The sequence below is a fragment of the Mobula birostris genome, chromosome 21, assembly GCF_030028105.1.
Source record: "Mobula birostris isolate sMobBir1 chromosome 21, sMobBir1.hap1, whole genome shotgun sequence".
Classification (NCBI taxonomy): Eukaryota; Metazoa; Chordata; class Chondrichthyes; order Myliobatiformes; family Myliobatidae; genus Mobula; species Mobula birostris.
The window spans coordinates 14,564,932-14,579,260 of record NC_092390.1 but is presented as its reverse complement, the minus strand read 5'-3'; the positions used below and the strand labels follow the sequence as shown (position 1 = coordinate 14,579,260).

The 14,329-nt window shown below is 44.1% G+C and overlaps 1 protein-coding gene across 2 annotated transcripts in view; it reads right to left on the bottom strand.

The window, feature by feature from the left end:
- Window positions 1-369: 369 nt before the first annotated feature.
- Window positions 370-14,329, bottom strand: part of zfyve27 (zinc finger, FYVE domain containing 27) — a 223,076-nt gene continuing 209,116 nt past the window's right edge. The window contains exons 9-11 of one of the 2 annotated variants that reach the window (XM_072239013.1): window positions 11,889-11,935; window positions 4,594-4,675; window positions 370-2,398 (exon numbers count right to left, since the gene is read on the bottom strand). In XM_072239013.1, the coding sequence (XP_072095114.1) occupies window positions 2,334-2,398; window positions 4,594-4,675; window positions 11,889-11,935 (194 nt within the window). In that variant the 3' untranslated portion in view covers window positions 370-2,333. Of the gene's footprint in view, window positions 2,399-4,593; window positions 4,676-10,728; window positions 10,837-11,888; window positions 11,936-14,329 lie in introns of those variants that run through there. The other variant, XM_072239014.1, reaches the window with a different exon arrangement.

Genomic DNA, 14,329 nt, shown 5'->3' with positions numbered 1-14,329 from the left:
GGTGGGGAGGCTCATGCCCATGAAGGAGATAGCTGAGTTTACAGCCTTCGGCAGGATTTTCCGATCCTGCGCATTGGAGCCTGCATACCAGATGGTGATACAACCTGTCAGAATGTTCTCCACAGCACATCCGTAGAAATTTGCTAGTCTTTGGTGACGTACCAAATCTCAAATTCCTACTGAAAAATAGCGGCTTTCGCAAATGCATTTGTGTTTGGGCGGGGTGCGCTCAGTGGCATGGGCACTGATACAGACAGGTTCAAATCACAGTGTGGCAGCTGGGGAAACAAAATTAATACAAACGAACAAATCTGCAACTTTGAAGTCAGTCACAAACCCGGGTTATTCAATAGTTCAATTTAATGTCAGAGAATGTGTACAGTATACAACCAGAAATCCACCTGATTTACTGGTGATCTCCAGGAGAAGTTTCTGCTCTCCTAACTCAGTGTGGTCTATATGCAACCCCAGATCCACTAACGTAGTTGATTCCAAGCAGCCTCCTCAATTCTGGGGTTTATTAGGGATGGACATTAAAGGCTGGCATTGAAGGTGACGCCCACACCCTGTGGTTAAGGGAGGGAGTACCACCGGCAGACCCTCAGATCAGAGTTTTCTCTCTCAGACCTGGACCCAGAGAGCTGAGCAACAGTCACACCAGAAGAGATTGTTCAGTTCTTCGAAAGACACGAGTTGGGTGCAAAACATCGCCACTCTTCGGTGCCATCAGGTGACAGAAGATACACGAGTCTGAAGACCCACACCTCCAAGGATCCTTCACCATTGCCATACTGTGCTTGAATGACCTGAAAAACCCTAATTCTACCTCAGACTATATTTTTTCCCTCTCTCTCAACTTGCACTGGGGCCACTATGTTTATTTTGTTGAGTAAGTTATGCATGGTTTATTTTAACTGAAGTTTATGTTAACTTATGTTTGCAATGCACAGTGCTGATACTGTAATAGGCTAATTTTCATAGCATTTATGCCTATGACAATAAACTTCAACTTGATTATTTCAAACATTTTTTAAGGAATTCAATCTACCAGTTTAATTTTTAAAGTCTATTGTGACCCACAGGGAGAATGCTTCCATTCCATTAACATTAAAGACTAGGTTAGGGTACCTTGTGATATTTTTATCACAGGACATTGGTACAATAAATACCAACGGGGTAGTAGAATGAAGTTCAATAGGCATTTTCAAAAGAGAGCAGGATAAACCCTTGCTGGGGAGATCATCAGTGAGCTGCAGGAGAGTTTGGGACTGACTCGAACTGGTGTTGGATGGTTGCGTGATTCCTAGAAGTGGAAGCAGGAGAAAGCCCCTCGGCTCCTCGTGCCTATTCTGCCATTTGCTGTCATCGACCTCAGCACCATTTTGTAGCACTGACCTATTTATTTTACACTACTTTTATGTATATAGAGTGGATTCTGGTTAATTGGAACACATCAAGATCAGTACAATTTGGTCCAATTAAGTGGCTGCCCTTACTAATCAAGAACCTATCAACCTCTGCTTTAAATATAACCAATGACCTGGCCTCCAAAGCCATCTGGCACAGATTCACCATCCTCTGGCTAAAGAAATTCCTCTTAATCTCTGTTCTAAATGAACATCCCTCTTGTCCACCTGCACCGCACTTTTTCTGTAACTGTTAACACTATATTCTACATACTTCTTGAACTTACGTAAAAAATGATCTGTCTGGCTGGCATGCAAACAAGTTTTTCACTGTATCTCAGTATGTGCTACAGTAATAAACAAACTACCAACCTGTTAGGAAACATTACGAAGAAAGAAAGGCATTTTCCCCACACTGTAATTAATTCTATGACTACAGTGCCCCACCTAGTAAAGCATCAGAACCTTATATCTTGTACCAATCATGTTTTGCAATATGCCATTTTTTTATTGAGAAAAATCAGACCAGCATCACAGATATCAAGTAAATCATAAAGAGATGTAGTTTAGGGGCTTAGCAAGTTTTACCGGCTCTTTAAATATTCTACATCACACACTATACAAAAAAAGTATTATCTAATCTCACCATATATACAATAGAAGGCAACTTTTAAAGTTAAAGATACATATTCTTTTGTGTGACTTTATATTATATCACTGGTTCCGGAAACAAAGTTGCCCTTTGTAATTGGAGCACTTGCCAGATCCCCATGTCTGTGAAACTCACAGGGCTGGCACAATCCGCCCATGCCCATCGCCTCATTGTCGAGCGTGCCGATTCAGTGAAGTCCATTTCAAAGATAAAGTAAAATGCACATACAAAATAGGAGGAAGGGAGAAAGAGAGAAGGGGAGAAAGGGGGCCATCCTATTTGCTCAAAAGGTAATAGCATTGTGCACACACAAACACTGTCTCTCGCTGAGCGTCCGGCGCTGAAAGAGAGATAGAGAGAGAGAACTTGGTTTTAATACATTAGAATTCTGACACCAAGTATTTTTGCTCCATTTGTTTTCATTCAGCAACATCCCTAAATTGCCTTGCTAATCTGGTGGTGACTCGCTTTTTGAACCTTTTGAAGTACAAAAATGAAGTCCATAAGACCATAAAAGCAGAATTATGCTGTTTGGCCTATCTAGTCTACTTAGTTATTTCATCATGCCTGAGGAGTACCCGGCTTCCACAGCCACCTGTAGCAATGAATTCCACAGATTCACTACCCTCTTGCTAAAGAAATTCTTCCTAATCTCTGTTCTAAAGGGAAATCCTTGTATCCTGAGGCTGTGCCCTCTGGTCCTAGACTCTCTCATTATAGGTAACATCCTCTCCACATCCACTCTATACCTTTCAATATTTGATGGGTTTCAATGAGATCCCCTCTCTTTCTTCTAAACTTCAGCAAGTACAGGCCCAGAGCCATCAAACGCTCCTCTTACATTAACCCTTTCATTACCGAGATATTTCTTGTGTATCTCCTCTAAACCCTCTTAAATGCCAGCACATCTTTTCTTAGTTAAGGAGCCCAAAACAGCTCACAGTACTCCAAGTGCAGTCTGACAAATGCCTTATAAAGTCTCAGCATTACATTCTTGATTTTACATTCTAGTTCTCTTGAAATGAATGCTAGCATTTTATAATGTGTTGGCGCGTGGCCAAGTGGTTAAGGTGTTTGTCTAGTGATTTGAAGGTCGCTAGTTCGAGTCTTGGCTGAGGCAGCGTGTTGTGTCCTTGAGCAAGGCACTTAACCATACATTGCTCTGCGACGACACCGGTGCCAAGCTGTATGGGTCCTAATGCCCTTCCCTTGGACAACATCGGTGGCATGGAGAGGGTAGACTTGCAGCATGGGCAACTGCCGGTCTTCCATACAACCTTGCCCAGCCCTGTGCCCTGGAAACCTTCCAAGGCGCAAATCCATGGTCTCATGAGACTAATGGATGCCTATAAATTGTATAATACTGAGTCAAATCTAGGCAGGATTATGAAGAGGTCTTTGTCAGTTAGGTCATCATGGTGTGTTTGTTTAGGAGCTGGAGAGGACGTGCTTGGAGTTCTGAGCACAGGTTTGGTCATCTTGCTATTGGAAAGATGTTATCAAAGTGGAATGAGTGCAGCAAAGATTTATACAGATGTTGACAGGTCTTGAGGGTCTGAGTTAGAAGGAAATGTTAGATAGCCGAGCAGTTTATTCCTTGGAGCATAGGAGACTGAGAGGTAATCTTACAGGAGTGTATAACTTCATAAGAAGCATTGATGGAGTGAGTGCACTCAGTCAATTTCCCAAGAAAAGGCAATCAAGAACTAGAAGGTTTAAGATAACGGGAAAAATTTCATAGAGATCTGAGGGGGAATTTTTTTTTTTAACAGTAAGGATTGTATCTATGTGGAACGAGCTGTCTGAGGAAGCGTTTCTGGTCATCTGCCAAGCAGAAAGACATCAATAAGGTTAAAAAAGTACAGAGAAAATTTACAAAGTTGCTGTCAGTAAATTGAGGACCTGAGTTATAGGGAAATGTTCATAGGAGAATGAGGGGAGATTTGATAAAGGTGTATACAATTATGAAGAGTGTAGATAGGGTAAATGCAAGCAGGCTTTTTCCACTGAGGTTGGGTGACACTAGAATTAGAGGTTATGGGGTAAAGTTGAAAGGTGAATTATTTAAGAGGAACATGAGGGAGAACTTTCTTCAGTCAGAGGGTGGTGAGAGTGTGGAACGAGCTGCCAGCGGAAGTGTGGATGCGGGTTCCCTTTCAACATTTAAGAGAAGTTTAGATCAGTATATGGTTGGGAAGGTTATGGAGGGCTATGGTCCAGGTGCAGGTCAATAGAAGTAGGCAGAATAACAGTTCAGCACGGACCAGATGGGCCAAAGGAACTTTTAAGTGCTGTAGTAATCTATGACTCTTCTGTTCTCTCTCTGGCAGATACATGAGGGGCATTTAAGAGTCTTAGATAGATAGACACGTGGATGAAAGAAAAATGGACTAAATGGAAGGGAAGTGTTAGATTGATCTTGTAGATTAAAAGGTTGGCAGAACATCATGGCCCGAAGGGCCTGTATTGTGCTGTACTGTTCTATGTTCTAAACCATCAAAAATCAAGAAAAATGTATAGCAAGACTAATATTACCAGTGGCTCCCATTGATGACTTGGGGACTTTGTACGAACAACATCTTGAGCAATAGCTGTTTCCACAGTTGCTGCAGTTTCGCTATGCACACAGGAAAGAAAAATGTGACGGTCAGAAAACGTATAAAAAGAACATTAACAAACAAGACACAGCCTACAGAATGTAATCTACAACTGCACTGTCATATGCAACACAAGCTATTGATACACAGTTAGTACACTGGATTAAATCTATTTATAAAAAAGTTTGAATACACTCAGTGTCTACCTTTTTAGGTACAACTGTAATGTGCAAATATCTAATCAGCCAACCATGTGCAGCAACTCAATGCTTTAAAGCCTGCAGAGATGGTCAATAGGTTCAGTTGTTCAAATCAAACATCAGAATGCAGAAGAATGTGATCTAAGTGTCTTTAACCATGGAATGATTGGTGCCAGATGGGGTGGTTTGAATATCTCTTCAACTGCTGATCTTCTGAGACTTTCACACACAACAGTCTCTGGAGTTTATAGAGAATAGTGCATAAAACAAAAGAAAACACATCCAGTAAATGGCATTACTATGGACAAAAACACCTTGTTACTGAGAGAGGTTGTAGGAGAATGGTTGTCAGGAAGGCAACAGTAATAATCACATTACAATGAGGAGGAGCTAGGAAAACTGGTGTCAGTGATTTTTTTTTTGACCCAGGTGACTTCTTCGAGTCTGTCCATGAAACAGCTTATTTTCTTCTCTAATGTCTTTCTTTTCTTTTCAAGGTGGTTGGGGTTCTGTCAGAGTCCGTGTTCTACAGCTTAAACTATGGTTCTTTGCAAGTGGTACGTCTTCGGTCTGACTGTGTGGCCTGGCACTTCGCTATCTCCAGGAATGGTCTGGAAGATGTGTGCCTTCGGGAAGTGGCCCCATATACGGTTCCTCGGCAATTTTGCCGACTGAAGCGTCGTGGAAGACTGCAACATTGGGACGGCAGGAGACGCGTGCTGCAGTTGGAAGAAGGTCCCTGTACGCGAGCATTCCCTCCCTCTCTCTCTCTCTCTCGATGGTGAGTAAAAGCATGTTGGTCCTTGAGTCGGAGGGCTTGGAGAAGGGACACAGAAGACTGTAACATCGATCTCTCCCTGAGCTTGTCTGAGATATGCAAGTATTGGGTTATGGACTGTAGTTTTTGTGGATCAAGGTCTGTTTGGGGGCTTTTGCTATTGTTTGCATAGTGGGGGGATGTCACTACGTCTGCTGGCACAAGTGGGGGGAGGGGAAGGGTCTTTGCTTCTGCTGCTGCTTGTGTGTGGGAAGGGAGGTGGGGCTTTGGAATTCTGATCATTCATTCTTTGGGGTTTCTTGTTACGTGGATGTCTGTAATGAATAAGAATTTCAGGTTGTATGCTGTATACATTCTCTGATATTAAATTGAACCATTTGTACAACAGTGGTGTGCAGAACAGCATCTCTGATCACACACGTCAAATCTTGAATTGGATCACCTTGAACATCCAATCAGTGGCCACTTTATTAGATACAGGAGGTTTCTAATAAAGAAGCTACTGAATGCAAGCAGTTTAAGCTAAACTATAAGATATCTATAGGGCAGTAAAAAGCAATAACAGGTCATGTTCACCCTTCTAGCAACATACAGAAGAATTAAACAACACTATTCCCAGCTGATAAGCAGTAATATTAAACAGTGATAACTGATATATACATCATATTATTTTTAATATTAAGTTAATGAACAAGGAAATTACCAAAGAACACGTTCATGGATTGGACGGTGTTAACACTGAGAGGCAGAACCTTACCAAAAGATAACGGATAGGCTCATAAAGAGAGCTTTTAACACATTGCCTCTTCATAATTCAGGGGACTGAGTACAGGAGTTGGAATGTTATGTTCTAGTTGTACAAGCCTTAGATAAGGTCTCGTTTAGAGTACTGTGTGCAGTCCTGGCCACCCACCCACAGAAAAGAAATTAATAATCTCCAACAAGGGCAAAAAATTACAAGGAAGTTGCTGGAACTTGAGGACCTGAGATTGAGGAAAAAGTTGAATATCGTGGGACTTTATTCCCTTGTGCGCAGGAAAATGGGGGGAGGTTTGATAGAGGCAAACAAAATTATGAGGGTTATGGACAGGATGAATACTTGCAGGCATTTTCCCCTCAGGCTGGGTGAGACTAGAACAAGAGGCACAAGTTAAGGGTGAAAGATGAAATATTCAAGGGGAATCTCAGGGGAGCTTCTTCATGCAGAGGGTAGTGCAAGTATGGAACGAGTTGTTAGTGGGAGTGGTAGATGCAACATTTAAGAGAAGTTTGGATAGATACATGGATGAGAGAGTTTGGAGGGATGTGGTCCAGGTAGATGGGACTAGGCAGAAGATTGTACCAGCATGGACCAGATGGGCCGAAGGGCTTGTTTCTCTGCTGAAGTGCTCAATTACTCTATTATAGTTGCTATTTTCATTGCTAACATTGAAATTCCTGAATTAATACAGATAGATAAAGGAAGATCTTGACATGTCCAAAGCTTCTGCCTTCATGACATTCAACCCCATGGCCAGATATCTGATTTCCATCCAGGAGCTCTGGTGAGACGCAGAAGAGCCATTAGGTCGATTACAGGTATGAACAGGATACTTCTGGACAAGACTGAGGAACTGAGAGCGGACTGGCAGGGGGCCAGAATCAGTCGCTCAGGATTAGGCAGCACTCCTTGTGGTTGGAGAGTTGATGCCAACAATAACATGGAAATATATACAGTACACTTTCAAAAGTGAGAGACGAGGGGGAGCAGAAATGCTGGAAATTCCAGGTGCACAACTGGGAAAATTGCCTGAGGGAACAGATAGTTGCCTACTTTACTGGAAAAAGGCTTGGGTCCAACTCAGGTGAAGTGTGGGTCTCCCAGTGAAGTGTGAATCAAGGGTGGGTTAAAATCATTCTCAAGTTGGTAAGAGTCACAGAATGATGCAGTAACTAGTCCATGCTGACCAAGGTACCCACCTAAGCTAGTCCTATTTACCCGATGCTTGGCCTGTATTTCTCTAAACCTTTCCTTTCCATATAATTACCTAAATGCTTCAGTTGGACCAGCTGCAACTACTTTTGCTAACAGCTTGTTACATATATGCTAAATTATCTATGAAAAGAAACTGCCCTTTCTAATCCTTCCTCTCTCACTTTAAACCCAAGCTCTCCAATTCTTGGTCCCCTTCCTCTTGGAACAAGAATATGCTAATTCACCCCTTATAATTTTATACACCTCTAGAAGATCACTCCTCAGTCTCCTGTGCTCCAAGGAATAAAGTCCTACAGGACTAACTTCTTCTTATAACTTAGTCCCTTGAGTCGTGATAATATCCTTGTAAATCTTCTCTGTGCTTTTTCCAGCATATTGACATCTTTCCTGCTGGCAGGGTGACCAAAACTGAATGTAATATTCCATAAACAACAGGAATTCTGCAGATGCTGGAAATTCAAGCAACACACATCAAAGTTGCTGGTGAACACAGCAGGCCAGGCAGCATCTGTAGGAAGAGGTGCAGTCGACGTTTCAGGCTGAGACCTTTCGTCAGGACTAACTGAAGGAAGAGTGAGTAAGGGATTTGAAAGTTGGAGGGGGAGGGGGAGATCCAAAATGATAGGAGAAGACAGGAGGGGGAGGGATGGAGCCAAGAGCTGGACAGGTGATTGGCAAAAGGGATACGAGAGGATCATGGGACAGGAGGTCCGGGAAGAAAGACAGAGGGGGGGACCCAGAGGATGGGCAAGAGGTATATTCAGAGGGACAGAGGGAGAAAAAGGAGAGTGAGAGAAAGAATGTGTGCATAAAAATGAGTAACAGATGGGATACGAGGGAGAGGTGGGGCCTTAGCGAAAGTTAGAGAAGTCGATGTTCATGCCATCAGGTTGGAGGCTACCCAGACGGAATATAAGGTGTTGTTCCTCCAACCTGAGTGTGGCTTCATCTTTACAGTAGAGGAGGCCGTGGATGGACATGTCAGAATGGGAATGGGATGTGGAATTAAAATGTGTGGCCACTGGGAGATCCTGCTTTCTCTGGCGGACAGAGCGTAGATGTTCAGCAAAGCGGTCTCCCAGTCTGCGTCGGGTCTCGCCAATATATTAAAGGCCACATTGGGAGCACCGGACGCAGTATATCACCCCAGTCGACTCACAGGTGAAGTGTTGCCTCACCTGGAAGGACTGTTTGGGGCCCTGAATGGTGGTAAGGGAGGAAGTGTAAGGGCATGTGTAGCACTTGTTCCGCTTACACGGATAAGTGCCAGGAGGGAGATCAGTGGGGAGGGATGGGGGGGACGAATGGACAAGGGAGTTGTGTAGGGAGCGATCCCTGCGGAATGCAGAGAGAGGGGGGGAGGGAAAGATGTGCTTAGTGGTGGGATCCCGTTGGAGGTGGCGGAAGTTACGGAGAATAATATGTTGGACCTGGAGGCTGGTGGGGTGGTAGGTGAGGACCAGGGGAACCCTATTCCTAGTGGGGTGGCGAGAGGATGGAGTGAGAGCAGATGTACGTGAAATGGGGGAGATGCGTTTAAGAGCAGAGTTGATAGTGGAGGAAGGGAAGCCCCTTTCGTTAAAAAAGGAAGACATCTCCCTCGTCCTAGAATGAAAAGTCTCATCCTGAGAGCAGATGCGGCGTAAACGGAGGAATTGCGAGAAGGGGATGGCGTTTTTGCAAGAGACAGGGTGAGAAGAGGAATAGTCCAGATAGCTATGAGAGTCAGTAGGCTTATAGTAGACATCAGTGGATAAGCTGTCTCCAGAGACAGAGACAGAAAGATCTAGAAAGGGGAGGGAGGTGTCAGAAATGGACCAGGTGAACTTGAGGGCAGGGTGAAAGTTGGAGGCAAAGTTAATAAAGTCAACGAGTTCTGCATGCCTGCAGGAAGCAGCGCCAATGCAGTCATTGATGTAGCGAAGGAAAAGTGGGGGACAGATACCAGAATAGGCACGGAACATAGATTGTTCCACAAACCCAACAAAAAGGCAGGCATAGCTAGGACCCATACGGGTGCCCATAGCTACACCTTTAGTTTGGAGGAAGTGGGAGGAGCCAAAGGAGAAATTATTAAGAGTGAGGACTAATTCTGCCAGATGGAGCAGAGTGGTGGTAGAGGGGAACTGATTAGGTCTGGAATCCAAAAAGAAGCGTAGAGCTTTAAGACCTTCCTGATGGGGGATGGAAGTATATAAGGACTGGACATCCATGGTGAAAATAAAGCAGTGGGGGCCAGGGAACTTAAAATCATCGAAAAGTTTAAGAGCGTGAGAAGTGTCACGAACATAGGTCGGAAGGGATTGAACAAGGGGTGATAAAACGGTGTCGAGGTATGCAGAGATGAGTTGGGTGGGGCAGGAGCAAGCTGAGACAATAGGTCGGCCAGGTATTCCATATTTGGCCTCACCAATATCTTGTATAGCTGCAACCTAACATCCCAACTTTTATACCCAATGCTCTGATTGAAGGCCTGTATGCCAAAATCTTTCACCACCGCTGTCTATCTGCGACTGCACTTTCAATCCTACCATAGTCCAACTACACAGAAGCTATTACTAAGAAGGTGCCTCTACTTCCTCAGGAGGATTAAAATAATTATGACATGTCCCCTTAGATCTTCACCCATTTTTATTGATGCACCATAGAGAGCTTCATATCCGGATGTACCATAGCTCGGGGCAGCAACAACTCTGCTCGGGACTGGAAGAGTTGTGAACACAGTTCAACACAGCAAAGAAACCAGCCTCCTCTCCACGGACTGTCTACACTTCCCACTGCCTCAAGAAAGCAGCCAAACGTAATCAAAGAACCCACCCACCCCCTCCTTTATCATTGGGCAAAAGACACAGAAGCCTGAAGGCCTTTATCACCAGGCTCAAGTATGGCTACTGTTTTAAGAGTACTGAACAGTCTGTGAAATGGACTCTGGATTTCACAGTGTATCTCGTGATGGCCTTGCACCTTATTATCTGTCTGTGTTGCACTTTCTCTGTGAGTGTTACATGTTTATCCTGCATTCAGTTACTGTTTTCCTTTGAACTACCTCAACGTACTATGCAATGAAATGATCTGTATGGATGGCACGTACGACAAGTTCTTTCACTGTACCTCCATACATGTGACAGTAATAGATCAATTTATCAAATTAATACTTTGCTTTCTGTTCTTCTGGTTGGCTTCTTCTCGGGGTGGAGGATCACTTGATGGAGACACAGATGCTGGAATCTGGAGCAACAAACAAAATGATGGAGGAACTCAGTGGGTCAGGCACCATCTGTGGAGGGAGACGGACAGAGGAGGTTTTGGGCGAGACCCTCCCCCTGGATCACTAGTGCAGATGAAGGGTCTCAACCCAAAACATCCATCCACAGATACTGCCTGAGCTTGACTTGACTTCCAGTCCTATGGCATCTGAGATTACAGATGAGACCAATGTGGGGGCTACAGAATCGCCCAATAAGGATGTCCAATTTGTGCAGTCTATGATACTTTGAGCTTCTTTTGCCATTTACACTGGGCTCCTGACAGCGAGTTTGAGAGTCTCAATGCCATCCTGAATTCTCCTCCTCACTGTGAGTGGCCCCGGCATTCCCAAGAGCAAACTTGAAGTTTTTCAGTTGTTGATCTAGTAACCTGTGTCCTTGACAAGATTTGGAAAAGCACATTTGTTTCCTGTGTGTGGTGCTGGGGCAAATGAGCATTGTGGTCACAACATGGAAACAAGACCTTCAGCCCAACATCTCTATGCCAGTTAAGGTGCCCATCAACCTGCTCCCATTTGACCTGGGTAGAGTGGATGTGGAGATTCACAGGAATGATCCTGGGAATGAAAGCTTAGTATATGAGGAACATTTGATATCTCTGAGACTACGCTCTATGGAGTTCATAAGGATAATGGGGAATCTCACAAACCTCCCTGACACTGAAAGGTTTGGATAAAGTGGACGTGGCAAGGATGTTTCAGATTTAAGATTAGCTCTATCTGTTACATGTGCATACAGCTAATCCCTTTTAAATCTCGGACACGGTCTCAGCTAAAAGATGGCACGTTTACATGCATGATGAGGGTGAGCCAGGAATCGTGCATTGAGGCTCCTGAGTGGGACTTGAACCTACAACCTTCAGGTGACGCATGGCCACCTACTGAGCTGTGGCCAATACTGCTGAGTAACCACCGCTCTCTGCCACATCTTGTTTGCGTAAGCTGAGAAGCATGAATGGCCATCTTTTTTTTAAAAAAAAGGTATGAGTCATTTTTTTGGGAATAAAATACTCACTCGCTTCTTCAGAACTGAAAATGTGGAGCAGCAGCTGCTACAGTTTCCTGAAATGAGAGGAGGGTGGGCAGTCGTTAGTGAAGAAAAGTACTGCAAAAACATAAATCAGAGAGCACAGCTATTAAAACAAAGCTTCTTCCACCCGAACTCCGCATTCCTTCGTTGTTATTACAGTCCTGATTGCCACAGCACACTCTGGAACAATCATTAAATACTAATTCACTGGAAATGTAGTTCGACACACTCAGTTGCTTGCAGAATTCCTCCGAACAGAAGATTATTGCCAAACTATTTCAATTAAACATCATACAGTTACTTTTGACAAGGAAATTCAGAGAAAAATAACTGGGGCTTTCTCCAGCTATGATAAGTACTGCAGGGGAAAGACAGAGGAGGGGTAGTTGAATTGTAGCTTTCAAGAGATCGTGTATCTTGGTAGTGACTTATGACGAGCCAATAAAAGCTTTCAGTACCTTAACATTCTTCCTAGCAGAGTTATTGTTTAGATCCCTCAGTTCTCATGTTCAACTCAGAAGCCACGTAACAGAATCACACGTACACAGAATCATACACTCAATGGCCAGTTTATCATGTACCAGCTGTACCTATTAAACTGCCCAACGAGTGTAAATTCATGGTCTTCTGCTCCTGTAGCCTATTCGATGTGTTGTGCATTCAGAGATGCTCTTCTGCACACCACTGTTGTAACGTGTGGTTATTTGAGTTACTGTGACCTTGAACCAGTCCAGCCATCCTCCTCTCACCTCCCTCATTAGCAAGGTGATTTTGCCCACAGAACTAGTGCTCACTGCATGTTTCTTTTGTTTGTCACACCGTTCACTGTAAACTTAGAGACTGTTAGGTTTGAAAATCCCAGGAGATCAGCAGTTTCTGAGATACTCAAACTGCCCCATCTGGCACCACCAATTATTCCACGGTCGAAGTCACTCAGATCACATTTCTTCTCCATTCTGATATTTAGTCTAGAACATAGAACATAGAATAGTACAGCACAATACAGGCCCTTCGGCCCACAATGTTGTGCCGACCCTCAAACCCTGCCTCCCATATAAGCCCCCACCTTAAATTCCTCCATGTACCTGTCTAGTAATCTCTTAAACTTCACTAGTGTATCTGCCTCCACCACTGACTCAGGCAGTGCATTCCACGCACCAACCACTCTCTGAGTAAAAAACCTCCCTCTAATATCCCCCTTGAACTTCCCACCCCTTACCTTAAAGCCATGTCCTCTTGTATCGAGCAGTGGTGCCCTGGGGAAGAGGCACTGGCTATCCACTCTATCTATTCCTCTTATTATCTTGTACACCTCTATCATGTCTCCTCTCATCCTCCTTCTCTCCAAAGAGTAAAGCCCTAGCTCCCTTAATCTCTGATCATAATGCATACTTTCTAAACCAGGCGGCATCCTGGTAAATCTCCTCTGTACCCTTTCCAATGCTTCCACATCCTTCCTATAGTGAGGTGACCAGAACTGGACACAGTACTCCAAGTGTGGCCTAACCAGAGTTTTATAGAGTTGCATCATTACATCGCGACTCTTAAACTCTATCCCTCGACTTATGAAAGCCAACACCCCATAAGCTTTCTTAACTACCCTATCCACCTGTGAGGCAACTTTCAGGGATCTGTGGACATGTACCCCGAGACCCCTCTGTTCCTCTACACTACTAAGTATCCTGCCATTTACTTTGTACCCTGCCTTGGAGTTTGTCCTTCCGAAGTGTACCACCTCACACTTCTCTGGGTTGAACTCCATCTGCCACTTCTCAGCCCACTCCTGCATCCTATCAATGTCTCTCTGCAATCTTTGACAATCCTCTACACTATCTACAAAACCACCAACCTTTGTGTCATCTGCAAACTTGCCAACCCACCCTTCTACCCCCACATCCAGGTCATTAATAAAAATCACGAAAAGTAGAGGTCCCAAAACAGATCCTTGTGGGGCACCACTAGTCACAATCCTCCAATCTGAATGTACTCCCTCCACCACCACCCTCTGCCTTCTGCAGGCAAGCCAATTCTGAATCCACCTGGCCAAACTTCCCTGGATCCCATGCCTTCTTACTTTCTGAATAAGCTTACCATGTGGAACCTTGTCAAGCGCCTTACTAAAATCCATATAGATCACATCCACTGCACTATCCTCATCTATATGCCTGGTCACCTCCTCAAAGAACTCTATCAGGCTTGTTAGACATGATCTGCCCTTCACAAAACCATGTTGACTATCCCTGATCAGACCATGATTCTCTAAATGCCCATAGATCCTATCTCTAAGAATCTTTTCCAACAGCTTTCCCACCACAGACGTAAGGCTCATTGGTCTATAGTTACCCGGACTATCCCTACTACCTTTTTTGAACAAGGGGACAACATTCGCCTCCCTCCAATCCTCCAGTACCATTCCCATGGATAAC